Raw genomic sequence first — 26,502 nt, forward strand, 5'->3', positions numbered from 1 at the left:
GCTGCTACATTTCCATGACCGAGAGGTTGCTTAAAAGAGAGAGAAAAAAAAGAATTTTTTTGTAATGTTGTCTTGCCATTTTTGCTTTGTTTATTTTGGTCATTTGTAATGTTGATAATAGTCATGGTAATTTGCACATAAATAAAATAACAATGGCAATGTGAGTCACCCACCCACCCTTTGATAAACAGCATTAGTTCCTGTTGCAAATACCTGTTGGTATTTGCACCTGTTGCCATTGGATTATGCTCAAAGTCCTTTTTACTGCTTCTAGGAAGTGAAAAAGTACAACAGCACCGTGACACAGCACAAACTGCCCAGATGTCACTTCTGTCTAAGAGACACTTGTCGTCTCTCCACCCTCATGTTGTCTAGGAGCTTAGCTCCATCCTCCCTCCCTACATTTAACCTCTCCTTCTCAGCATTCTTATCATATTTAGCTCTCACACCTTCAAATGTTTTTCTCCTGTCCACTCCTCAGCAATAGTAATAATAATAATAATAATACTAAAATAAAGGACCATAACTTACAGTATTTTTGGCACCACTACATTAAATAACCCATGGATATCTACCACACTTCAAATGCAGGGATGTTTTGAAACTGCTGCTAGATTTTTGTTGTTGTGTTTGGTAGGAGAACCACATTGCTTTTGTTCTTTAGCTTTTGCTGTGACGGGGCTAGAGGGAGCTTGACCTCATGCACTGTGAAAGTGCTGCCCTCTGCTGTTTTAACACAGAAACACAAAACCGCAGTGTGGTAATGAAGAGCAGCACGATATTTACTCAAGCCCTGTAATCAAGTTTAGTTTTGTGGTACTTTCTTGTTCTTCATCTTTCGGCTGCTCACTAAAGCATCATCTATCTCCATCTCACCCTCCTCTGTCACATCAACCCTCTGCATGTCATCCTTCACTACATCCACAAATCTTCCATGTGGTCTTCCTCTTGCAGTACTTTGCTTCCCTATTTTACCAAGCATATTATTATATGTGGTGTAGTATAATATACACTGCGATGTGTAATTTGCTTTATAACAGTTCTGAGGGATATATATATATATATATATATATATATATATATATATATATACACTTTAGCCACAGCTGTTACATAACAGGTGATTATTTTCAAAGTCAAAGTGAACTGTATTTCCAGTTCTGCAACATGTGCAAAATGTAATTTCTCCCTGATCCATGTTGTGCAACTAGAATATAAGGATATGAGATATGAAAATAAATATGAGATATAAAGTATAAATATGAATTATATAAGATAAAATAAAACTTATATACAATGATTGCTGTTCATATATAAAACATGAGGTGTACAAGTTCTTAAAGTTATATACATTATTGCAGCTTTTTATATAAACATATGAAGAATAAATGAATGATTATGAAGCCTATTTTTAGCAGTCTATGTACATTACAGTGCAAATGGGGAAATACCAAAAATAATAAAACAATTAAATTATTTAATTATTTAAGCAAATGTTTTACATCAAAATTCTGATTTAAATATTATAAAACTGACCAACACAGTTGTTGAATAATCTTATAATTTAAATATATTTTCTTATTTCCAAAGGATTCACTCATAATCAACCAAACACCACTTTAGCTGGTTTGGCCTCAGCATCACTTGATGATGAGGTCTAACTCAAATATTACTCTATGTTTGCCAGCTGGCTGGATAATAATCCAGGTTGTGCAGGTTTATTGAACCCCGAGAGAAGGGAGACAGTGACTGAAGGCAGACTGATGTGATGGGTCACCATCATATCAGAGTTTCTATTGACCCAAAGATATCACAGGAGCGAGAAATTGTGTTTGTTTTTGCTGGCACACAGTAAATAGTCCCCATCTGAATAGTGTAACATTTTATGCTACAGCACTGTTTTATGGGACAGGAATCCTGATATTTTCCAAGTGCAGCCTTCTGGCATGTCTATGTGATCTTTAGCAAATTGCAGATGGGCAGAAGTGTTCTTTTTGGAGTGCGTTCTCTTTGCAGCCGTGCCAGGAACATCACTGCTGTTCAGCGATCTCTTGATGGACTCATGAACATAAGCCAATGTTGGAGAAGCCTCTAACTGCTGTTAGCTTGTGTTCATTTGTGAATTCCCCGACTAGTGTATGTGATCTCTGCTGGTCGACTGCTCCTTTTGAATTTCCTTTATTTCTGCGCCGTCCTTCTGACTGGATTGGAGTCCAACCTCTTCAGAGATAGTTTTGTAATTTTTTCCAGCCCCGATGAGCATCAACAACTCTTTTTCGAAAGACGTCATAAATCTCCTTTGTTTGTGCCACAGTTCACTTCCTCAAACATGTGTTGTGAAAATAAAGCTTTAATAGATCCCTGTTCTTTGACTATAAAAAGAACCCACTAACAACTGACTGTCATCAAATGCCTGACACTAATTACGCCTTCAAATTAACAGTTAATTCTTGAGGTTAGTGTACTTTTGCTCCTCAGATAAAAGTAGCATATTGTTCAGTAATTAATATTTTCTGCAACTGTATGCATCCCAAGGGTTAGACAAGGAAATAAATACATTTTATGTTTCCTCAAATGCATTCTGAACAAATAAAGTGATTTTATTTTCAGTAACAACCTAAGATATAATATTGTAAATTATTAAGCTCAGAATACAGAAAAAAAACTGAAGAAAATGTTGGAACCAAAATTTTCACCTTCAGTCCATCATAAAGTCAGTATTCAACCATCTGAAGTGGAGGAAAACTCAGGCAAGATTTTAATCCTCCTTTTCCAATTTAAAAGCCGTTTATGCTTTGATGCACGATGCCCACCATCAACAACACGTTGGCCCCAGATGGGAGGAGGCAGAGGAAGAAGGACCGATAGTGAGACACAGAGACAGAAAGACAGAGAGTGAGCGAGAGGAGGGTTGATGTACATCTGTCATGCATTATTGCGGCAAATGCCAGCGCTGCTATCCTGGCTTTAGAAAGTATGTGAGGCTGGGGGAGTTGATGGGTCCTCCTTAAATCACAATCTGATTCCTCCTCCTCCTCTGTGTCGCTCCTTTTAAGTGACTGCATCCACACACACACACACACACACACACACACACACACACACACACACACACACACACACACACACGCACAGAGTCTCAAAAATCAGGGCTTTCTTTTTTGTCTTCCTCTGACACGCGCGCACACAAATGCACACACACATACTACTCACTATCCCCCTATGAATTCCTCAGGAAGGAGTCAGCCTTCTTCATTCCTCTGGACACAACTTTTCCTTAACAAGGTACTGATGGTCTTGACCTCCTCTTCAAACAAACCCTTCCCTCCAATCAGCGAGGATTGCGGAGCTGGGGCTCAGCCGAGGCCTGTGGGTATAACAGAGGAAGCGTCCTGATTCTTCTTGATTACTCCCTCTCCGTCCGTCTGTCTGTCTTTGTCCCCCTCCCTCTTTCTGCCTCTGCTCTGTCTTCAAATATCTGCGTCTCAGTGGCTGCTGGCTTTTCTGTTGTCTTTAACCCAATCCCAAACTTTTCCTTGCCGTCTCTGTCTGCTCACTGTGTTTTCTTTCTCCTCTTTTCTGCTTCCAGCCCTTTGATTAGTCCCTGATTTGCTTTTATGACTTTTTCCAGTTTCTTGGTGATGAATTGTTTATCTTCTGTTTTTTTTTTTCTTTTCTTTTTGCAAAATACACCAAAGTCAACAAATCCTTCAGTTAAGACTTTAATGGGGCTGTTCATATTGTACATGTCTTGCTTTCTAAGGGCAACTTAATGCTTATTTAAGGATATAATTATTTGGAGCCACTGACAATTGACTTGAACCTCCTACAGTATTTGACTGTTAATGACTGTCAAACCAGGTGTAAATCTGTCAATTTCCACTGAATTTTGTTAGTGATATTGTTTATATCCAACAAACTTTAACTTTAATTCTTTTCTATTTTCCCCGTCTTTCCCTCTCATTTCCACCTGTTTTCAAAAACGAGCATTAATGCTGAAAATAATACTTTTTTTAGATTTAACAATGTATATCCATTATTATTATTATTATTACATTTAATTAGGCTTTTTACCACTACTTTATAATTTAGAAATATGCAAGTGACAGAAACTCCCTTCAATTTATATAATTTCATCACACAGGTACAGGAACCAGAGAGGCTTTGTCTGACTCTGTCTTGGCTTCTTTCAGAAGCTGCTTGGCAAAAACACCTTGCAACACTGTTTAAGTTCAGAAAACTTTAAAAAATAAAAGCCTGCAAAATGTAAAGATTTTTCTTTTAGTTTCTACAGTTAAAGGATGACACGTATGAGCTCAGGTTAAGAAGTTGAATCACAATGCTATGATCTAATGTTTTTAATGTCTTTAGGCCACTATTCCTATCAGCTCATCTGCCACAGGTACATACATGTTTAAATGTCCCCACCCTGTTTCATTAACATTAAACTACAAAAAGAAGAAAAAATATTTCTTGTAATTCCAGTTCCTAATTAATCCAAGTAGTGCAGTGCATGACCATGATGTCTCGGTAATTACATATTTAAAGTGGTTTGTTTCTTCAGCTTCTTGGAGCTTGGCAGCTTTTGACAGATTTGGAATGCCACTGCACACAATGCCACTTCTTCTGAGCTGTAGAAATAATTTGGATAAACTCACCTTTTCTTCTAAATCAGTTTCTCATTCAGTGTAACGACGACAACATGCAGGACAAATGAAAGAAAAGCAACAGATTGTGTATTTGTGTTCAGTTCTGTGGAGCGGCCGCTTTTCTCTCCTAGGACGCTACACTCATGTAAAAATTGTCCTGCCGTCTTTTGTCAAAAGATGATGATATCTGCTGACATCCTTCTTTATTTGTTTTTCCTGTCTCATCTCTCTGATCTCTCCTGTCTCAAAGAGGTTGAAAAAAGGCTGGAATAAAACATTTGAGATATTTTGCCAACATGTTTATAGACATAAAGTATTCGTTGTTTCAACAGTAAGTCTGACTGCCTCTATAAAAAGTTAAAGGGAAGTTACAATTACGTGCTCTGTTTTTTTAATGAACCAAAGTCTTTACTGTACACAAGACACATCCTGACTTACCGGGAAGCCAGTTTTAAAAGTCTAAACACAGCACAGTTTAGTTAAGCAGAATGATTGACTTTCAAACTAGTGATGTTACAAAAGCTTGAATGCACTCAGACTCAAATCTGCCCATTCAGCAGCGCAGGGAGAGGGCAATAAGAAACACCACGAAGAACTGTCTTAAAGCGGGAGGCTCATCAGATCTCCACAAAGATGCATCCTGGTAGGCATGTGCCATTTGTTTACACTGAGCCTGCACTCTCATCTTGTGGTTCCAGCTAAAAAAAAAAAAAAAAGTCCTTACATGAGATTTTCATGGCTTCATCATCTAACTTGTTCACTGTTTTTGCTGCTTTCTTTGTCTTTCGGATTCTCTGTGTCTTACTTTCCACACTGACCTTCCCAACACATCGTCTTCTGCTCTGTGTCTGTGGGGTTTTGAGGTGTTTATGTCACACTGTCTGGCACTGTTTGTCTTTGTATGCATGTGTTTTCAGACATGTAAGAGAGAAGGAAGCAAGAGCTTGTGGATGTTGAGTGGGAGAGAGGCGTGTATGTGTGCGTGCCAGTAAAAATGGGAGACAATAGAGGCAGAAAACCCACAAGCCAAGACAGTGACACATCAGTTTCACTCACAGGGCCAAGATGGTGACAAAGGTCTGCCATGAATTAACTGTTCTAACTGTGACACTGTGAATAGGCCGACGAGCGAAATGTTCGGAAAAGTGGCACAAATAGCCACATCGGTGTCACACGATTCTTTTCACACTTCCTGGAAAATAACTGCAGAGCACGAGCGGGAACTGCCCCACAAACAAGAGCCCTCTCTGAGTGCGGATAATGGCAGACACTGTAGGCCAGGACCTAAAGGTCATCATGGATGTTAGGCTGGCACTGTGCATGGACTCTCACTGACTCAGCCAGACGAGGACAAGCAGGACTCACTCATGTTAGTCAAATATTAGTCACAGCGCCCATTTAGATGACGAACATGAAAACGGTTTCTGTTCTCCTGACAAACTCCGGGGCCCAAATGTCGCAATATTTTCAATCACAGTGTGACCTGATGTCAGTGCACTTCCTCCAGCGTCTGTTGAAGCTCCTGATAAGCTGCTGGATTCCTGTGTCAGAGGACTCCCACGGAGATCCTGATGAATATAAGCTGAGCTGATACCACGCCTCTGCTGGAGGGCAACTTTGCCTCTGAGGAAAAGGAGTTTCTTCTGTGGAAACAAAAGTCATTCTTGTTCTTGTCTTCTTGTTCTCAGGCGTTTTATCTTCAGTTTAAATTGGATGCTGATTGGCCAAAATAAACAGGCGCTGGTTTCTGATGTCTATGCAGTCCTGCACATACATATTTCTGAAAAGCCCCAGGTTATTCATGGATAACTGACAATATACGCATTAATTTAGTCATAATATCAGTCCTGGTATCTTATTTGTCTGTTTCTAGTCTTAAAAATTTTGACACTGTGCTACTGGTATCAATAGGACTTTGTTTATCTGGTCAACCTTCTTAGTCTTATTCATCTTTTCATACAGGAAGGAAATCAAATGTGTATTGCTTGGTTTGGTCTGCATATTTATTAACATATTTTAAATTTCTTGTATGTCTTCAAATTCTCTTTTGCATACTGATAAAGCTGAAGATCCATGGAAGGTGCTGTAGGACGACATAACATTTTCAGCCACTGGCTTTTTCCTCAGTTGCTCATGAGTTTCCTCGAGGTATTTCCTTGCCTGGTTGGCCTTTTTACTGGAGATATTTGGACATGTCAAAGCACAACTGCAAATGAATGATGATTGAATTCCATTTAGCTGCTTTGCTTTCAGGGACCTCGTATGTGAAATTTCGACTTGTCAAAGTAAAAGCACAGGTGGAAGTGTATGTAAGGGAGGCACTGATTTGCTGGGACATTTACGGGAACGCTGAGGCTGTCGCCGTTAACGGCTTCTGCTATAGCAGGTCAAAATGTCTGCTGAGAAAAAAGGGTTGTTATTTTTGCGGTCAGGAGACTGGATAATCTTCCCAGCATCTATGAAACTGTTGGTTCTTGTGTTTACATATTTGAAGATGATAATCTAGACTGAAAGGTCATGCTGAATAAAGATGAAATAAATCAGCAGTGAGTGAAACGGTCTGTGGGTGTTTGGGATCTCTGTTTTGACTATTGCTTATTCAGGGTTTAGTCATAGTGGCTGGCATTTTCACTACAATAGAGTTGTGACTGTTAATGCTAAGGAACCAGTTTTTCATATTTCTCCCTCATGATTTCCCTGTTGGTCAATAATAAAAAGAGTCTTTAAAGCTAATTCCCATTTTCACATCATAATATGACACTGCCAAAATCTGAGCAGAACTCAGAGATTTAATGAGAAAATATCATAATTCACATGGGAGTCTGTTAGGAAGAAGAAGAAGAATCTCCTCATTGACACAAGGATTAAAATGGAGAGACAAGATTTAGCGTTGGCAACCTTTCCTGTAGCACTCAGTGATTCAACAGCCTCATATGGTGAAAAATTGTAAAGCAGGGACCCGAGGCATGGAAAGTAACAGAGACAGAGTGTTTCAGTGAAAGTGAATGGCTCTAACCATCACTCAAAGGGGGGGGAGAGCATTAGAAAAAAGAGCAGGCAAAGGACGGAAAGAGGGGGAAATGACTGGCGACTGTGTGGGAAGAGAGACAGAAAGCGAGAGAGAGCGAGAGGAGGGGCTTAGAAAGTATGAACTTGTGTATGATTTAGCTGCAGGAAGCATTAAGAAGGGAGAAGACTCCAAACAGGACGTGGTAACGCTCACGCTTTTTGGCTTTAATGAGGACAAGCTCCTTTAGGACTTCTCAGAGGGTGACTTTTTTCCACCCCACTGGGTCACACTTTTTTCTAGTGCGCTCCTTTCTTAATAGAATCCGGACCTGGAACCCGTGGTGTTTTTCCTCTTTCTGCTGTGCGTAATTTGTATCCAGGATCGAAAAAAGGCGACAGCGCAACAGCACGAGGACCAGAAATCAACACATATAAAAGTAACTGTTGGAAAATGAAAGCTGTCTTGGATTTCTGCTTGATTTTCCTCACGCTGCACACTCCCGGCGTGCTGTCCTTGTCCACACGTAAGTTGCACACAGATGTCCACCGATGCGCAAAGTCACGGTCGTGCTGGGGAAGGGGTTGTGGGTTTGGGTATATACTTTTTTTCTTTTTCTTTCTTTCGGTTTTTTTTTTTTTTTGAGAGATCTGTGCAAGCCAAGTGTCACCCAAAGATCCCAGTGTAAACACCAGAACCATGTGGCACTGTCTGTCTTGCTGTGCTATGTTTGATTTTGGAGATAAATAGGTTGCAAAAATAGATTATTATTATACGGTAACATGTTTTAGAACTATATTAGTCGAGTTGACATTGAGTTACTATGCTATAATAATACAGTTTCGGAGAAAAAATACAGTTTTGGAACACAAGAGTGTTACAGTTTTTGTCTTCCAATGACCATTGTACTAATGAAATAATTTTATCCCACATGATATCACTATAAATCTAATAAATATTATAGTAATATCAGGTGGACTAAAAATAGTGGACAACAGACAGTTGCCATAGAAGAAAATATTAGAACATGCAGGAATTGCAGTGAGCTTTCTTTGAATAATATTGTTTTTACAATGTGTTTCCAATCTAAAATAACACCAATTCCACGGATTCTTTCCTAAGTTGCCTTACATAACAGGAGGTCACTTCCGTGGGACACATACTGGATCCACTTTGCATGCTTTCTGGATAGATCGAAAAAAGAAAAATGCCACTTTGTCCACTTGACAGTTCACGTTATTGATGTGTTCCTGCTGTAGTAAACTGGTCGTATCCCCGCAGAGAGAACTCATCTCCCGTGAGGCTGATTTTCAACAAGTCAGGCCATAACTCGTTTAACACATGGAGAGCATGGGGGCTTTACGAACCACATCAACACAATGACATCATCTGCCGGGGTTGTGGAGAATGTTAACCACCAGCTTAATGCACAATAATCTAAATAAATCAAAGTTATGTCCATTTCACCCATTAAGTGGCTGGATTAGTTTTTATGGCAAGCTCGCTGGCAAACAGCAGCTCCTCTGTGACGATCTCCTGCTATTCATCCTGTTTCAAAGGCACTAATAAAAGAAACTACAGTTTTAGGGGCTTAAAGGAGACAATGGGCCCTGATCATAAGCTTCCCTGCTGTTTATTATAAGGCATAATCGGTCATTACCGTTTTATTCATTGTAATAATGGACTTTGCTTCCCTTTCACTGAGTATCTTGCGGTTTACAAATTCCACAATAGTAAATGTGGAATTTTTGCACTAACATATAATTAGCTTTTATTGCTGCTCATAATCTTTTAAATTTTCAGTTCATGTATCCTATGAGCAAATTAGAAGATGTTTATGTGGGATATGATCAAATGTTCTTCACTCCAAATACCAGAAAAGGTCCCAAAACAGACATTTAACCTGAAAATAACTTTTTCTCTCCTACATTTGCCTTTTCACACCATATTTAAACTTAAATAAGGCAATTTTTGTCTCTCCTGATAAGAGCATCAGTTAAACAACTAAACTGTAAATCTGTAAAAAAACAACAACAACAACAAAACAAACAAAAACAAAAAAACAAAGTAACATCTGTTGCTGTTTCCATGGTCTCTTTCCCAGCGACACTGCATGGCTCATTGTCACTAAATGTTGCGTGACTTCTTTGACTTGGCTTGTCCAAGCGGCCCCTCAAAAAGTTCCACATGTACTTCTATTAAGCAGACAGAGAAAAGTATTGGCTTCCTTTCAAGCTTTGCATGAATGAGTGAGAAGAGCTCTTTAATAAAAAGAAGAGTTGGCATGTACCTTTGAAGGCTGACAGCCTCAATGCCGCTTAAGTCCACTGGAGAGCTTTTACTCTTAAACAAAGGTTAAAGCCTTTTCCTCAGCTGAACTTGCCCCATAACGTCACCCACCTCTATCACAGGATTAAGCTCATCTCCTGCCCCGGTGTGAGCTGTGCTTCAAACTGCCTCAACCTCTCCAAACAAATAATATTTCACAAACCATTTCCTCAAGTGATTGTGTCGAGCAGAGACAATAAACAGCAGTAATTTTGTCTATAACTGTCGTGTTTGAACTGTGAACGAAGCGGTGTTAAAGGGGCTTCGCGCCTCGCTCCGGGGCAATGTCCTCAGAGCCTGGAATACATAAACACTGATTGTTATTCAGATGGATCACAGTCCACTGTATCCAGTGACAAAAACAACCCAGCCTCTGTGCATGTGTTTGTTTGTGTTCAATTGTGTGTGCATAAATGTGTGGAAGTGTTGTGTCAAAGCTCAAGATAGGGTTACCATATTAATATTGGAGACAGAGTTACAGTTGAATTCACTTCTTCAAAGGCAGCTCCTCCATAAAGGACCACACAATGTCTGTAAGTGCAAGGTGGCTGGTAGCTGAATAGAAGCAGCCCCGGGCACAGATTTGTAGTGGTCTGACAAAGTATTGATGCTCTCAGTCAGTGTTCCTTACTCATTTCTTCATAAAAGCTTTTCCACAGTTACACAGGTTTCAATACAGCCTACTTAACTTTTTTTTTTTTTTTACTCTCGCCTCATCTTGTCTCTTGTCTTGCATACCCCTGACTTTTTTGTTCTTTTATCATTCTGTTCACGTGTAGTGAGATCAAAGCACCACTATTTGATATTCAGCTGTCAGATAAGATAAAGAGAAAAACACTCCGGCTCTTTCTTTGGCCATTTGGCAAATTCTTTACTAAAATAACTAAAAACACGGAGAAATAATGAAACTGAACCGCATCAGTTATAAAATGCAGTTCAAGTGAGAGAGGCAGTCTTGAAAGATCTAATTCAAGCCATTTTTAAAGGAAGTCAAGGGTCTTTACATAGAACCATTCATGCTACCCACTACAGTAGTGGCGCTCAGCATGCACAAGCATAACATTTGCTTGCTTGTGATACATAATCCAATTTAGACATTTCTTTGCTCGTTAGCTGCAGATTTTTGTCACAGAATCATCGAGCAGGCAGCCTTCTACAATTCCAGAAAACAAACAGTCCAAAAGCTATAATTTACAACAACATTACAATTTAATGGGCAGTGCACAGTTAAACAGTTATCACTTGCTCTTTGGTACACTGCTACATAAGCTGCTAGGAAACGCCATGAATTAACAAACATTAACTATATTTCTTCACAATACAGAAATAGCACTTACTGATGGTCATGGATGCAAATTCAGGACAACTTTTCAAATCAGTGCAATATCAATTCTAACCCAAGATTTTCTCATTAGTGCTGTTAACCTTCTGAATATTATAATTTGGGGGATTTACAGAAAAATAGGCAATTCTGACTCAGAGGTGTTTAAATTTTCTTCAACAAATTTCAACAAAAAGCCATTTTTATCATGCGTACATGTGACATCACAGGCAGAAGGCAAGGTCAGATTGGTGCAGGGAGTTGAGCTAGCAACATCAATGGAAATGGCAGCCAAGGATGCAGCAAGCAGTGAGGAAACCCAAACCCATTATCACAGTGCAGCAAGGGGGCAGCAAACCACTGTCATGACCAATGATGTTTCAAATGTGACTTGAAACTTACCTAGCTGTGGGCAGGGTTGTACTTTTGTTGTTTACAGTTGTAGAATGAGGCCCTGGACATTATTTTTGACTCGGAAAAAAAACTACAACAAAAGTAATAAATGATAATATTTGATCACCAAAACGCTGGGCAATAGTGACATACCACAAAGAGCTGCCCTATTTTGTCAGAAAGTAGGGAATCACACAACTCGCAGCAAGCAAAATGCAAAGATGGGCAGCTTATGTTTACATTATGGACTAAAAGGAAGGCTCAAATTTGGCAACTCAGCAGACTTGCACTGCAAGCCAGGCCCAGTATCCCTTTACAGGTAAAACAGATATGGGATTGGACTGAGTGTGATGAGGTCTTGTTTACAGTTTAGAGCACTAACATGCAATGCTATGTAAAAAGACAAAATGAGCTGAAGGCAGAAAAGGTGCGGAAGAGTGCTTCATACTGTGGGAAAGCCTTCTGATAATTCCAGCACCAGTACAACTTCATGAGGCCAATTCGGGGGTTTCAAGAATGAAGACATTGGCCTGCAGCTACATGTGGTGGCCAAACATGAATGCATATGCTGAGACAGGCATGCAAAATCAACCAAGCTACAACCATGGGAGTGTCTAACTCGACCATTGATGAGACCCCATATGGACTTGTGTGTGCCTCAGTGGTCTCTTTGCTCACTTTAAGTGGATTCAAGCTCAGCCATTGCATTCCATAAATACTGAAACCTATCTTTGTCACCCTTGAAATCCTGTGCTCATGAGCTTAGCGAGTGCAGAGTTTAAAAACTTGCGCAGGCATGGCATCAATCATATACTGACTGTGGCACTATTACTGCTGTAGCATTCGGTTAGGGGTTTAAATGAGGGCAAAACAAGCTGTATAGTGTGGCTTTGTTGTGAGAGCCTCAGGAAGATGCTGGAGTGGAGCCTTGAAATAAAATTGCCAAGGATTCAGCTAAAATCCCTGGCAACCCCTCAGCTCCAGACTGCAGCAAGAGCAGTTTAGCTGCTGCTGAATTTGATATGACCCCACAGCGCTAAATGAGTCAGAACCCATCTACGTGTGAGGGTCTACAGGCTGGAAACGAATTCCCAATGAAAGAACCAGAGCAGTGTCTCAAGCTGATAAAATAAAAAAAACAAAACAAAACACCAGGCTAATATGTTAGGACATGTCCATGTTATGACCAGAAACTGCATGCCTTCAGCTCGCAAGATAAGCACTGCCCTGCTAACTAAGCTCCACAAGTGCCAAGAAACACTAAATCTGAGAGCACGGTGCAGGACACAGTTGTTCTAGAAACCAGGGAACAGGAATTTAAAATAGAATATTATCCAGCTGGAGTTAATGGAAAATATCATAGCATTATCAGAAGCTCAAGGGCCAGGGAGAAATGACACTAGGCTCCAGAAACAAAAGAGTGGCACGGCATAAAGGAGGCTTTGCATGATGATCCAGAGCTTTGTTATCCTGAAACTGTTAATAAAGGTTCTGGCAGATAATTGGATATTTTGTCTTCAGCCACACTTTAGTACATGTGGAGTGCCCCTTGAACACTGGCTTTTTAAATAATGAGCCTAAACTTTAAAACCACTCAGAAGATACACTCCCTCTAATATCCATGTCCTCCCACCCTCCTCCAGATGTAGCAATCATCTACCCTCAGGACCCTGTACTTCGCATTGGGTCTAACCTGACAGCCAGCTGCTGGGTCCACTCCGACCTTGGCGTCCATGCCAGCTCTCTGTTCTGGACACTGAATGGTCAACAGCTGCCCAGCTCCCTCTACAGAGTTCTTAGTTCGACTAACCTCAGTGTGACGCTGGCAGGACTCAATGCCTCCAAGCAAACATCTGGTGACAACCTTGTCTGTCATAATCACAAGGGACACATACTGGCTGGCTCCTGTCTCTATGTTGGCAGTAAGTTGAAGTGTAAAATGTCTAACTTTAAAATAATCTTATTTCTCTGATGATAATGTATCTGCATTTGCTTCTCTGCTTCGCTATGAGGAAATGTTACATAAATGTATGAGTACAGGCGAGGACTTAGAGGAGCAATACACCAAAGAGTTGAATGGAATGAAAAGGAAATGGGAATAAAGGGAAACAACAAGGAAATAGTGGGCAGATTTTTAAGTGTCTCTGCACAGTTGTAGCTGTATTTTATGTTTAGTGTTCCTGCCTTCAGGCCCAGCGAGAGGCCTCAGTGAGTGTGTCATTGCCCGACGACTTAACCACCTGTGTGGTCCATTACTCGCACTGTCACTCATAAAGTATGGGTTTGACATTTTACGCACACACACAAACACACGTGTTTGTACTTCTACAGTTTCGAGATGTAGCGTTTGCATTTTTTTATTGCTGAAGTGAACTTTATAGGACTTGTTAATCTGAGGTTTACGACAACCCTAAGATAGCTTAGTCCCGTTTTGCTCTACAGAGAATCCTTATCTTTAAGAAGCAACTATGAGAAGCATGCTTTTTTCTTAGCCAGGATACAGATAAGAATATATAATGATATAAATAGTGACAGTTAAGTAGTAAGAATTTCTTATCTTAGCGTAAAGACTGCTAAAACTTAACATTGTCATCACCGTTTCGCAGGGAACCTGCAGCTGGTCCTGGCCAAGAAATACATTCACGGCCACTTTGCTAGGTACACCTATTCAGCTCCTCTTTAACAGAAATATTTAATTAGCCAATCACATGGCAGCAAATCATTGCATTGAGGCATGTAGACATGGTCAAGACAACTGGAGTTCAAACAAAGCATCAGAATGGAGAAGAAAGATGATTTAAGGGACTTTGAATGTGGCATGGTTGTTGTGCAAGATGGACTATCTCAGTATTTCAGAAACTGCTGACCTACTGTGATTTTCCCACACAACCATAGAGAATGGTCTGAAAAAAGAGAGGCGAGCTCCAGTTCTATGGGCAGAAATTCCTTGTTGGTGTCTAAAGTCAGAGGAGAATGGACAGACTGTTTTGAGCTGATAGGAAGGCAACAATGCCTCAAATAACTGCTCATTACAACCAAGGTATGCAGAGGAGCATCTCAGAATGCACAAAACCTTGAAACAGATGACCTGCAGCAGCAGAAGACCACACTGGGTGCCACTCCTGTCAGTTAAAAATAGGAAACTGAAACTACAATTTATACGGGCTCAATAAAATTGGACATAGAAGATTATAAAAATGTTGTCTGACCTGCTTGTATAAATGGTTCTGTCTGCTGCTGGTGGAGGTGTACTAGCGTGGGGATACTCTCTTGGCACACCTTGGGCTCCTTAGTATCAACTGAGCATCATTTATCACCACAGCCTATTGTTGCTGACCATGTCCAACCCTTTATGAACACACTGTACCCATCTTCTGATGGATGCTTCCAGCAGGATAACACAGGATGTCACAAACCTCAAATCATCTGAAACTGGTTTCTTGAACATGACAATGAGTTCACTGTACTCAAATGCCCTGCACAGTCACCAGATCTCAATCCAATGGACCATTCATTATGTGATACTATCGTGTCAATATGGACCAAAATCTCTGCTACCAATGCTACCAAGGTGTACCTAATGAAGTGTCCGGTGAATGTAGTTCAGCATGGAACCCCACATAATATCTCAACTTCTCACTAATACAGTTTGATTTTTGTATGGATTAAACAACCAAGAAATTACAGGCTGATTCATTTAGCATATCCATGCTAAACGTTTGCATCTGTAGTTTAGGGTTTATGCTAAGCTAAGCTAACCTGACTGTTGGCGTTATGCTAAATACTAATAAATACAAATAAACTCTATACATTATAAAATACATGCTTTATAGTGTAAATGTGTTTCTTTTTTCTCACTTTTTATGTTTGTGGTTTTTGCCTGCATGTCTATTTGTATTCTCCAAAGTACTTGTTTGGGTTTGGGAACACATCAGCATTGCTACAACAAAGTCTGACCAAACCAGACACAAACACGCTAGTGATCAGAAGCCAAATTATACAAATAAGTTTACTTTTCTCCATTAATGTTCTCCATTATTTCGATCTTTAAAATTTGATCAGTGTTCATTCCTTGGAGTTTACTCTTTGCTTTTTTTCATCAGAATAAGTTTAATCAATAAGTTTATATTAACATCATTATTATATTATTAGAGCCATCGAAATACCCTTTATATCCTTTACATGCCAAACAGCCAAAAAACACACACACAGATGCTGTCATCAAGATTTTAATCTCTGTGTGACAGGAGAACTGAGGACCTTGTGTTTAGCACGCGCGCACACACACACACACACACACACACACACACACACACACACACACACACACACACACACACACACACACACACAGTGGGTAATCTAAGTATTGACTCAAAATAGCTCTGTACCTTCACTCACCATTTTTCTATCCACCGTTCTTTCTCCATCTCTCTCTTTTCTCTTCACCAATTTCCTCCACCCTCTGTCTTCTTCCCACTTACTTTCTCGCTTTCCATCTTCCTCTCATTCTGTCCCCAGTGCCTCCAGAGAAGCCGGTCAATCTGACCTGCTGGTCCAGGAACACCAAAGACCTTACTTGTAGATGGGCACCAGGAGGAAAAGGAGAGACTAATATCAGCACACAGTACAAGCTCAAGTATAAACTCAGGTATGCACACACACGCACACACACACACACACTGCAGCTGCGCTGCAAAAACATTTATTTTAACAAGTGATTCAATTCACTTCATTTTTTAAATTATATAAATCAGTAAATTTTTTAAATACAGAAGTCAGTTACCAATGTATTCCTCTGTGGTCAAATTAAAGCTGGGTGTTCACACGTGCACTGCAGACTGGTACTTTTCTAGACCCCCACTATCTAGACACTACCGACCCACATGCAGCTTTGCATGAGAATGCAAACATCCAAATCCTTCGAATTGAACATTAAGTGCACTTCACTCTGCCAGCTCCCTAGTACAGTGTGTGTAGTGTCCAAATGAACCCATGTGAGAACAGTTAGCTGGTGGCTATCATGTGTCCTCTTGAACACTGTAGACAGCCGGCACCCATTTTCCTAAAACAAAGGGAGTATTTCCATTAGTAAGAGGCAGATAATCTCTGCTTGTTTGCTATATGTTAGAATGACCAATTTTGGACATAGTCCTGAGCAGTGTTACTGTAATGACCTTTCATTTTTCTGCAAAACTGTAATCTAACACATTACGGGTTTAAATTTTGTAATCACATTAGAGTTACTAATCAAACAGTTACATCTGCACTTGACCTACATCATTTCTTCTATCTGCACAATGGGTGGATAGAAAGAAAATGATTACAGAGGGACAAGAAAGAGCAAACTCTGCTCCATCCAAAAGCAAGAACCCACTGCTGCAACGTTCATGTTAACAGGCTGGGAAAAAAATATCTGAGATTGAAGAAGTCACTTGGACAAGTGATTAAATGTTTCTCCCACTAAAAGCACTTCATCCAGGTGAACAGAATCAACTTTTGGAGATTTCCTTATCTACATTATCATGCAAGCATTAAGCCCTTTCAGGCTTACTTACTGTTATTACACTATGACTGTCCAGTTGGCAAGGAGGACTTTAGGACAGTTAAAAACATTTCTCAGAAGCGTAACTTAATGGATGAAGTGAAAAAAAGAGAGAAAGAAACAAGAAAAGGCAGCCAAGGCTTCAAAGGGGTAAGCAAATGTTCCCAGTTAAAATCAACATATTTAATAAGATTTTTCACGATACCAACATTCCTCAAAAAAATCCCCCGAAATAAGTTTAAGTGGAGGTGGAAACAAATCCAAATACCATCAACTTTATTTTGAAGAAAAATAACACCGGTGCTAGCCAGGGTGAAAGACATCCAATAATAAAAAAGTTTGAGTCGCGTGAGAAGATTGTTGAATATGGAAACAAAACATTTAAAAATTATTTTCACATGGGGATCTAAGCTCTGTTCATATTTTTAAAATAATGTAATCAGCCATTTTAAAACACCAAAAGGAAAATAACTTATGTGGCACCAAGTTATTTTCCTTACTGGTACTGTAAGTTTGAAGTGGTATAAGGACTTAATAGAAACCCTAGTGCTCATAAACTATTAACTTTTACCATGTTGAGGAATAAATTGTGTATTAAAAGGATTATTATTGAATGCTGTACAGAGTTGCCTCAGTATTTGTTGTTTTCCTTTCAGATGGTATGGTACCGAGAAACAGTGCGCAGATTACACTCATACTCAGCCGTACTCCTGCAGCATCACACAGGACCTGCACCTTTTCACGCCCTACGAGATTTGGGTGGAGGCCTCAAACCAGCTAGGCTGGGCTACCTCTGATGTCATCACCCTTGACATCCTAGACGTGGGTGAGTGTCAGAAGACATTAGCGTTTACCCTGGTATTTCACCCTTTGCTCTGAAAGCTTTGATCTCAGTGTCAATGAGGCCTCTGGCTATAATGTAGGATGATGAGTAGCAGCTTTTTAAGCTTGTTAGACCTCAGAATGGAGCAACGTCAACCTTCATCCAATATGTCTTAAGTTCAACCACTCTTTATTCTTCATTTGAACATTCACAGCAGAACCAAGAATAAACACCAGCAAAGAGCTGAAGTGGCTGAAAACATAAAAAAAAAAAAAATAAACAGTATAATTTTTACAACTATACCAGTGAAACCCTCCAAATATCTAGAGAAAATCTACTTTAGATCTGCCAAAGACAGCTTAACTGACCCAGAATGGCACGATGTTACCTAACCAAATGACTCAATTCTAGGACAGCTAGTTTAAAATCATGTCATCAAATCCACAAATAGTGAAATGAAACTACCAATACCATCCTCACCTTTCTGTGTAACTAGCTTAGCTTATCATTAAGAGTGTAAAATCTAAAATATACCTTCAAGCGCCACAAAAAGCATTAACTTGTTTTGCATCGCATTTATTTAATTCCTCCAAAAATGTAGGATAACAACAACAATTTGTGGTTTTACAGGAGGGTTTTTAACCAGAGCTTTTCTTAGCCAGCAGCAGTTATTTCAAGTCTGCACAAAGGCAGGGTACCTAATGGATTTGTTTGTTTTTAGTCTTATCTTAAACTAAGCTAAAAGTCTCTGTTGCATCACACTGATTTGTGGAATACCAGGGTGCTATAAGCCTTCTAGTCCAACAGAAAGGTGCCATCATTTCCCCAGAGAGCAATTTTTATACTGACTGGTAACCATCTTGCCATGTTTAGGTTTTCTTAAGGCATTTCTTGAGGTGTAAATATCATATACAAAATAGTCAGTTAAGATCTAGGGGAAATTTATTTAATCCTAGGGGATTAAATAATGTTAAAGCTACTCAGTGAACCTAAGCCACTGATTCCTTGCCGAGTTCATCATCTCATGATCAGGTCATTGGCTTGAGTTCTGTGAATTCTGCCTTTTAGAGAAGGTTGTTCACAAGCACTGATCTGGCTTCACACTGATAGAAACTGAGAGGCAATTCCTTTTAAAGCTCTGTTATGTAGTCTGTTGCCTAGCTTAGTGCAGTTTAAGCCAGTGGAGCATGCATCATTATCCTCAACACTCACTCACACATACACACACGCACATTCACTCACATGCATGCCGACACCTGGACAGGCAAAGGTGTGTGACGACTGGAAACGCCCTCCCTTTAGAGGAGCTCTTTTCTTTTTACTCATGCTCTCTGGACACACGCACACGCACACGCACACGCACACACACACACACACACACACACACACGCACACGCACACACACACGCACACACACACACGCACACACACACACACACACACACACCCTCGTTGGCCCCCTTTTATGTAGTTTCGGAATGTTCCTGGCTGATCCTCGGGACTAATCCTGTCTCTGAGGTGGCTGTAGGCCCCCGAGGCCTAAAAAGTTTAGGATTTGAGGCTTTAGGACTTGGACCTGAAATAATACAACCTGATTAGCTAAGAACACTTCACCTGGTTCACTACTGACATGCTCCTAATAGTCTACTGGAAAAAGACCATATGGAGTTTCGGAAGCGAACACGTCATTGGCAGGGAAACAAGTGTCCATCACGCTGTAATCCCTTTCTTCTTCCTAATATATGCACGCACACACCTGTTTACACACCCCGAGGGCTGGGCAGGTCCTGGTAACAGTATAGAAAGAGCGGCAGACAGAGTGGGAGGTTTCTGCAGTGGCCTTACATTTTCGTTCAAGCAGTTACCACAACAGCAGCAACGTGTCATAAAACACAGCAACCAACCACACCTGCATCAAGCTGCTGTGACTCACTGGAGTCTACGGTCATGTCCAATCAGTTATGAAGGCGGAGGTGGAGGCGGAAACACCTACAGTTTTCCATGCACTCCTTAGTCACAGGGAATCCTCAGAACTGAGAGGCTAGAGGAAACTTGTAATGCTGTCTTACTCTGAAATGGTGACGTGTTGAGGAAGGACATGTTAACAGTGATTCATCTGCAATTTGTCATGTCTCATTGACTTTTATTGCTGGATGCATTATATGCATTCAGCAATAAAAGTGTCGACACATTTGCTGTTATCTGAGAACAAATACCATTATTTTGTATTGTTTCCAACAATTTGACACTTTTCTGAGTTATTATTGTCTCAGTATATATTGTCTGTTAATACATACTGATCATTTTAAAATAGATTTTTGAAAATTATTTTTATTTTTTGTATCAGTTCTGCAAATAGTAGATTATCTAGGCTTTATAAATTAACTATAGTCTACTGTCACATCTTCAAATTATGTTCACTTCTAGCATATTGAACAAAAATATATATTCTGTTATTTTAAATCCTTGAGCCTTGCGAGCTCTGCTGTTTGCCACACACCCATCACATGGAAATAGATTCTTTTTCTGAAGGTTTAAAGCCTGAATTATGAAATAATTGCCAGAAAATTAAAATTAATTTGAAAATGGAATATTTATTGAACCTTCTCACAAATTTTACAAAATACTAAAACATTATTTTTTATATTACATTTTTCATTTGTGTCATATTTGCCACATTTGGCACTTTTGTTTTTGTTTTTTTTTGTTTTTTTGCAATTCATTACTGAAAAATGTATTGTGCAATTTATTTAGGTTTTTCAGCAGGAAAAAAATCACTGGTGATGTACAAGTCTCAAAAACTCGCATCGCATGCATCAAATATGATACATTAGGCATTAAAGGGATACACTGGTGATGGAGATTGTAGTAGAAGCACATGGTATAAAAGTATCATGACATCCAAAAAAAGCAGTGAAGCTTATATTCTATACAGGACAATGCTGCAAAGATAATTACAGTAAGGAACTCATTAACAACTGGCTAGTTGTCCAGTACTGTAATTAATTTAACAGGGAAATTTCTTACAGTTTACATTATCATAATCTCCTTTATTCCATCTTTTTCACTTTCAATGAGAATCATTGTAGTATTTGGTTTACTGTTTAAGCTTTTGGCCAACAAGAAAAAAAAAATTCTTGTGTCAAATCCCACTTTTTTTCCAGCACTAACCCCCCCCCCCCCCCCACCCCCGGTCCACTTGTTTATTTACTAGCTATTCATTGATGACATTCTAAGAAAAAGAAATGAAGTAGATACTGAAATGATCTCAATAGCCCCAGAAGGAGTAAAGTTAAAATAACGCTCAGTCACCACATGTTTGTTTCCCAAAAAGATAATTGTTGTCAGATGAACAAGCCTCTTCCAGCTCACACAAGTCAACTCTTCAAAACTAAAAGGCACCTAGAGACCTCAAACCTCCGGCAACACTGAGCAATCTTTCAATGTGTTGTTACACATAAAGACATCACTCCTACTGCCCGAAATTGAAACAGAATGGATTTCTTGATCGCACAAACATAAGGAGGAAGAAAAAAAGGCCCAAAGCCAAGAGTTTTGTTGTTCTAATAAGCTTTTCAAAAATGCCTGTGACTTTAATGTTTTAATTCAGATTCAGTGTTCAAATTAACCTTTAGTCAGCCACAGCAGGGATGGTTTGACTGAAAGAGCTCTAATAAAAATCAATACAGTATTTTCCCTCCTTCAAAGAGCAGACAAAGTATTTCTTCTCTGGGCGTTAAGGACGTTTAAATGTTTTTCAATCGTTCAAATGCTTTTTTAAATTAGATTCTTCTGTGCCTTTGCATGTACTATGTTTCTTTATAACATATTTTTATGTGTACTAGTTGTTGTGCTTGTAATACAGGCAGCAGATGACAGCAGTGAATTAAATGTCCCAAAAGCTCTCAGGCGTGACTATTAACTGTTGATTAAGACACAAAAAAAAAATGTAGCCATTGCGTCCACACTTTGATTCTGATCAAGGACAATTTGTGTCTTCTTGCACTTCCTGTGTGCATCACACTATCAAGTAAAGGCTAAACGCTAACAGCCAAACTGTGGCACACCACTGATCAGCACCCAGCACCCTCAGTAAAGCAGAGGGGATTTTTGGTGTGCAGATGTTGAAGCAGTTTCCACCTGCAGAATCAACACTCTTAAGACCTAAATATATAATTTACTATAACATTTGACACAAACTGGCAAATATTTGTATCTTAAAAAAACAGAGCCAGCTCCTTTTTGACTTTTTTTTTTTTTTTTAACGTTATGTCGGTTCTAGATGTGATACTTAATGACATGCTGCTTTTCCTTCATCTCCAGTTACCACAGACCCCCCATCAGGTGTGACCGTCAGTCGCGTTGGGCAACTGGAGGACCAGCTAAGTGTTCGCTGGGAGGCCCCGCCTGCTCTCAAAGACTTCCTGTTTCAGGCCAAATACCAAATCCGCTACAGGCTGGAGGACAGCCAGGACTGGAAGGTAGAGGACAAGTATACATAGTTATAAGGATGTAAATTTGTTCTCTTTGTCTCTTGCTGTATAACTGTAGCACTGTTCCAGCTGTTTCTCATCCTTGTGCTCTAATCACCTCTGATGTAACCTGATTGAGGCCCCCTCTGCCAGATGAGTTAATAGTTGGGCTGGTCAAAATTTTCATTAGTCACAAATCTAGAAGCTACAGCCCAAAGCCACTGTATGTGTACCTCTGCACAAGCCTTTAATGAATGAAAAACACACTGTAAAACCTTAAGATGTGTAGATGGTGCTTCCCAGAAATCATTTTCCTCTGGGTAACAGTGAAGATTCTCCTGTAATTAAGGGGGAATTACACCGATGTAATATAAGCAAGTCTTCACTCGCAAAGTGGAAAAAGACAAGGCGGGGAGTGGAGAGAGGTGGAGGAGGGATGATATGGTTTTGAAGGAGGAGAGCTGGAGACTAAACTCGGAGGGGTTTTAAGGGTTGATGGTGAAAACAAAGCACCATTTCCCTCTGAACCAGCCCTAATCATGAGGTCATGCTGAGGAATGGAGGATACATCTCAGCTGTTAATGTCTTCAATATGTCTGTAAGACGCTCAGCTGTAACTTCTGCCTCTTTGGCTTCCTCACATCACATCATTAGCCTTTTGATGCCAGTAATTTCCATGTTCTGTATTTTGTTTGAGTCCTTTTTAACAAGTGTTTATAGACTGATGCCAGAGAGAAAGTGAGGATTATTAGACAAGATTATTAATTGCAGCATGTGCGCCTTTCTTCTTCTCTATTTGTCTGTCTTCAGTTACGCTGTTTGCATGAGTACCTGTAAGCGCTGCTGTGTGTGTGTCCCAGCATATCCAGCTCTGTAATAAATAATAGAGAACAGATTTTACCCAGCAGGCACGGTTACATTAAAATAGTTTCATAAACATGCTGATCAGCACCCACTAAACAATGTGAGGTTCATGCATGTTTGGGTCTGTACATGGTTTGCGGTTGTGTTTTCTGCATCTTGATTCAGTCCTGTGTTTTAGTTTATGCCCATTGGTATTTAATACTGTGGTCAGACCTCCAGCGTTCAGCTCTTTTGTGTTTGTGTCTTTGCTTTGTCATATAGGTGATGGAGGATGTTGGGAATCAGACTTCTTGTAGACTGGCTGGACTGAGACCTGGAACTGTATATTTTGTCCAGGTATGATGGATATGTCTCGACATGTATGATTATGCTGCACTTCAGAGCAGCTTTCAGAGTGTCTAATGCTGTGTGTTCTCTAGGTTCGCTGTAATCCTGTGGGAATCTATGGCTCTCGCAAAGCTGGCATCTGGAGTGAGTGGAGCCACCCGACTGCTGCATCCACACCCCACAGTGGTGAGCGCGCGCGCGCACACACACACACACACACACACACACACACACACACACACACACACACACACACACAGAGTCAGAAAGCCACTCAGAAGTCATTTTTTGTTCTTCATTGAAGTTTTTAAGAGCATTTTAAGGCATGATAGTGCTCATATCCGACAGTTCTGTCCTGTTGTTGAAATCTGGCAGCTTCCTTGTCTCAGTGGTAGTGTTTCATACACTTCTTGGTCAATCTTCCAGGTAGTTTTTTGTAGCGTTGGCAGTTTTACTTATGTTAGACAAATCTAGTCATAAAAAATAATAGCCCAACCACCAGTGTGATATAATGCAATCTTTGTCCAGCCTGACATTACAAAATCAAACCAGACTTTGATAATGTTTTACTTGCAATACATTTTAAAATAAACAATTTTGGTACCAAAAAAATAAAATAAAATTCAAAAAACATTACTCATGTCTGAGTGTCACAAAGTAGTGAGCGCTTGTGGTTGTTTCTTCCCCAGACATAACTGCTGTGCAAAATGTTATCATAACTGATCGGAATAAAGACCACAACTATGAAAACAAAACCCAGTTCATAAAAACTGGATTTTTCTTTCTTTTTCTGCAATGGTTTCTGCAAGGGCAAGCTGGAAAACACAAATCACAGGGAAGAGGACAAAGGTTGCTCAGAGAATTCAGTTCTCTTTTCTGTCTTGCTTTCTCTCCTTCTTTTTAGTTGCTCATCAGTTTTCTTTTTTACCTGTAACTCTGGCAGTGAAATGCAAGAAACTGCGTTTGCTTGAGTACTACTCCACAGATTCTTAAGATACTGCAGCATTACTTGCTTATTTCAGTTTGCCAGTATAACCCCTTTAAACTCTCAGCCCCAAATTTGAGCCAGGAGAAAATTCTGTCTCAGTGTTTTGTATGGCATTGGTCCGATTATACAGTTAGCTTATAAACTCAAAATTCAAACTGTGTAAACAATAACAGAATCAGCAGCAGCTCCTTACTTAACAAGGGGATTCACTGCATACACAGCATGTCCGTACCTTTCCCTTTATGTTTTCTGCATGTTTTTTATTATTATTATAATTTTTTTTTATCATTTGAGGTTCCACTCATTTTGACTCATTTTCTCCTGCATCAATTTAATGACGTGCAAATGGAGAATTAGCTTCACCAGCTATTCAGTGTTATTTATATAGCACCAATCAAAACAACAGTCACCTCAAGGCACTTTATATTGTAAGATAAAGACCCTACAAAAATACAGAGAAAACCTCAACAATCAGATGACCCCCTATGAAAAACGCCCCTTTAACAGGAAGAAACCTCCAGCAGAACCAAGCTCAGGTTGGGGTGAGGGGAGGGAGACATGACAAAAGGCATGCTGTGGAAGAGAGCCAGAAATTAATAATAACTAATGATTAAATGCAGAGTGGTGTATAAACACATAGAGGGTGAAAACAGATGAGTGAGGAAGGAACACCAAGGGCACATGGAAGCCTCCAGCAGCCTAGGCCTATTGCAGCATAACTAAGGGATGGTTCCGGTTCACTTGATCCACCCTAACTAGAAGCTTGATCAAAAGGAACATTTTGAGCCTAATCTTAAAAGTAGAGAGGGTGTCTGGCTGCTGAATCCAAACTGGGAGAAGAGGGAAAAGAAAGCTGAAGGCTCTGGCTGCCATTCTACTTTTAAATATCCTAGGAACCACGAGTAAGTCTGCAGTCTGACAGTGAAGTGCTCTACTGGGGTGATACGGTACTATGAGGTCTTATCTAAGATGGGGCCTGATTGTTCAAGACATGTGTGAGGAGAAGGATTTTTAATTTAATTCTGGATTTAGCAGGTCTTTAATGACATCTACTGAAAAAAAGAAAAACAAAGTGAGCATTGCCCTCAAATTTGCAGAAATTTAAAGTTGCACCATGATCAAATGATAAAGTTTGTTCTGATTTTTTCTGGCCTTGATTATCAAAGCCAGTGAAGTCAAATCAGTTTTATTTGCACAGCCAAATATCACATGTAAAGGATCAAAGGACTTCACAGGCATAAACTCACGCTCTTCCTCTCTTCCTCCCTCCCTCTTGTTTCCCCTTCCTGCAGAGCGAATGATGTCGGGCTCCTGCGACTCAAAGTCTAGCGGAGACTCCAACTCCACCTTGCGCAGGGAGCTGAAGCAGTTCTTTGGCTGGGTGCGGAAACACGCCTACGGTTGCAGCAGCATGTCCATGAAGTTGTATGACCAGTGGAGAGTGCTGATGCAGAAATCCCATAAAGTTCGCAACCAGGTAGGTAAGCATCATCATTCCAATCAAATTACAAAACAGCAACACGCTGCTCACACAAATACACAAAAACTACAAAAAAGAAGCTTCATGAAAGCTGATTTTTTTCTCATCAATTCTGTCTTTAATTCAGGTTCTCCAAGGGGATAAATCATAGCACATGCTGGCTTTTCGAGCAGAAAACAAGTCAAGAAAAGAACCGAGTGAATGTGATCTGTGTTTATGTGTGTATATGAGAAAAAGAGAGTGTATTCGTATATCAGAATTATAAAGACAGTTTGCTCTGGACATTTTGTGTGGAAACCAGTTGT

General features: G+C 39.9%; 1 protein-coding gene across 2 annotated transcripts; it reads left to right on the top strand.

The window, feature by feature from the left end:
- Positions 1–7,810: 7,810 nt before the first annotated feature.
- On the top strand, positions 7,811–26,491 carry crlf1a (cytokine receptor-like factor 1a). Of its 2 annotated transcripts, none has more exons than XM_030718637.1 (9): positions 7,811–8,182; positions 13,342–13,620; positions 16,220–16,349; positions 17,900–18,069; positions 22,390–22,547; positions 23,664–23,738; positions 23,822–23,915; positions 26,010–26,198; positions 26,325–26,491. In XM_030718637.1, exons 1-9 carry the CDS (start codon positions 8,110–8,112, stop codon positions 26,339–26,341), a joined length of 1,185 nt encoding a protein of 394 aa, XP_030574497.1. In that variant the 5' UTR covers positions 7,811–8,109; the 3' UTR covers positions 26,342–26,491. The 2 variants fall into 2 exon arrangements, with proteins under 2 accessions (XP_030574497.1, XP_030574496.1); XM_030718636.1 differs by having other exon boundaries at positions 26,010–26,194.
- The last annotated feature ends 11 nt before the right edge of the window (positions 26,492–26,502 follow it).

The sequence above is a fragment of the Archocentrus centrarchus genome, chromosome 22, assembly GCF_007364275.1.
Source record: "Archocentrus centrarchus isolate MPI-CPG fArcCen1 chromosome 22, fArcCen1, whole genome shotgun sequence".
In the NCBI taxonomy this organism is placed as follows: domain Eukaryota; kingdom Metazoa; phylum Chordata; class Actinopteri; order Cichliformes; family Cichlidae; genus Archocentrus; species Archocentrus centrarchus.

Excerpts from the sequence above, each read along its gene's own strand:
- crlf1a (XM_030718636.1), top strand. The coding sequence starts at position 8,110 with ATGAAAGCTGTCTTGGATTTCTGCTTGATTTTCCTCACGCTGCACACT. Across the intron at positions 8,183-13,341 it reads CGTGCTGTCCTTGTCCACAC|ATGTAGCAATCATCTACCCT; the intron begins GTAAGTTGCACA and ends ACCCTCCTCCAG. Across the intron at positions 16,350-17,899 it reads AAGCTCAAGTATAAACTCAG|ATGGTATGGTACCGAGAAAC; the intron begins GTATGCACACAC and ends TTTTCCTTTCAG.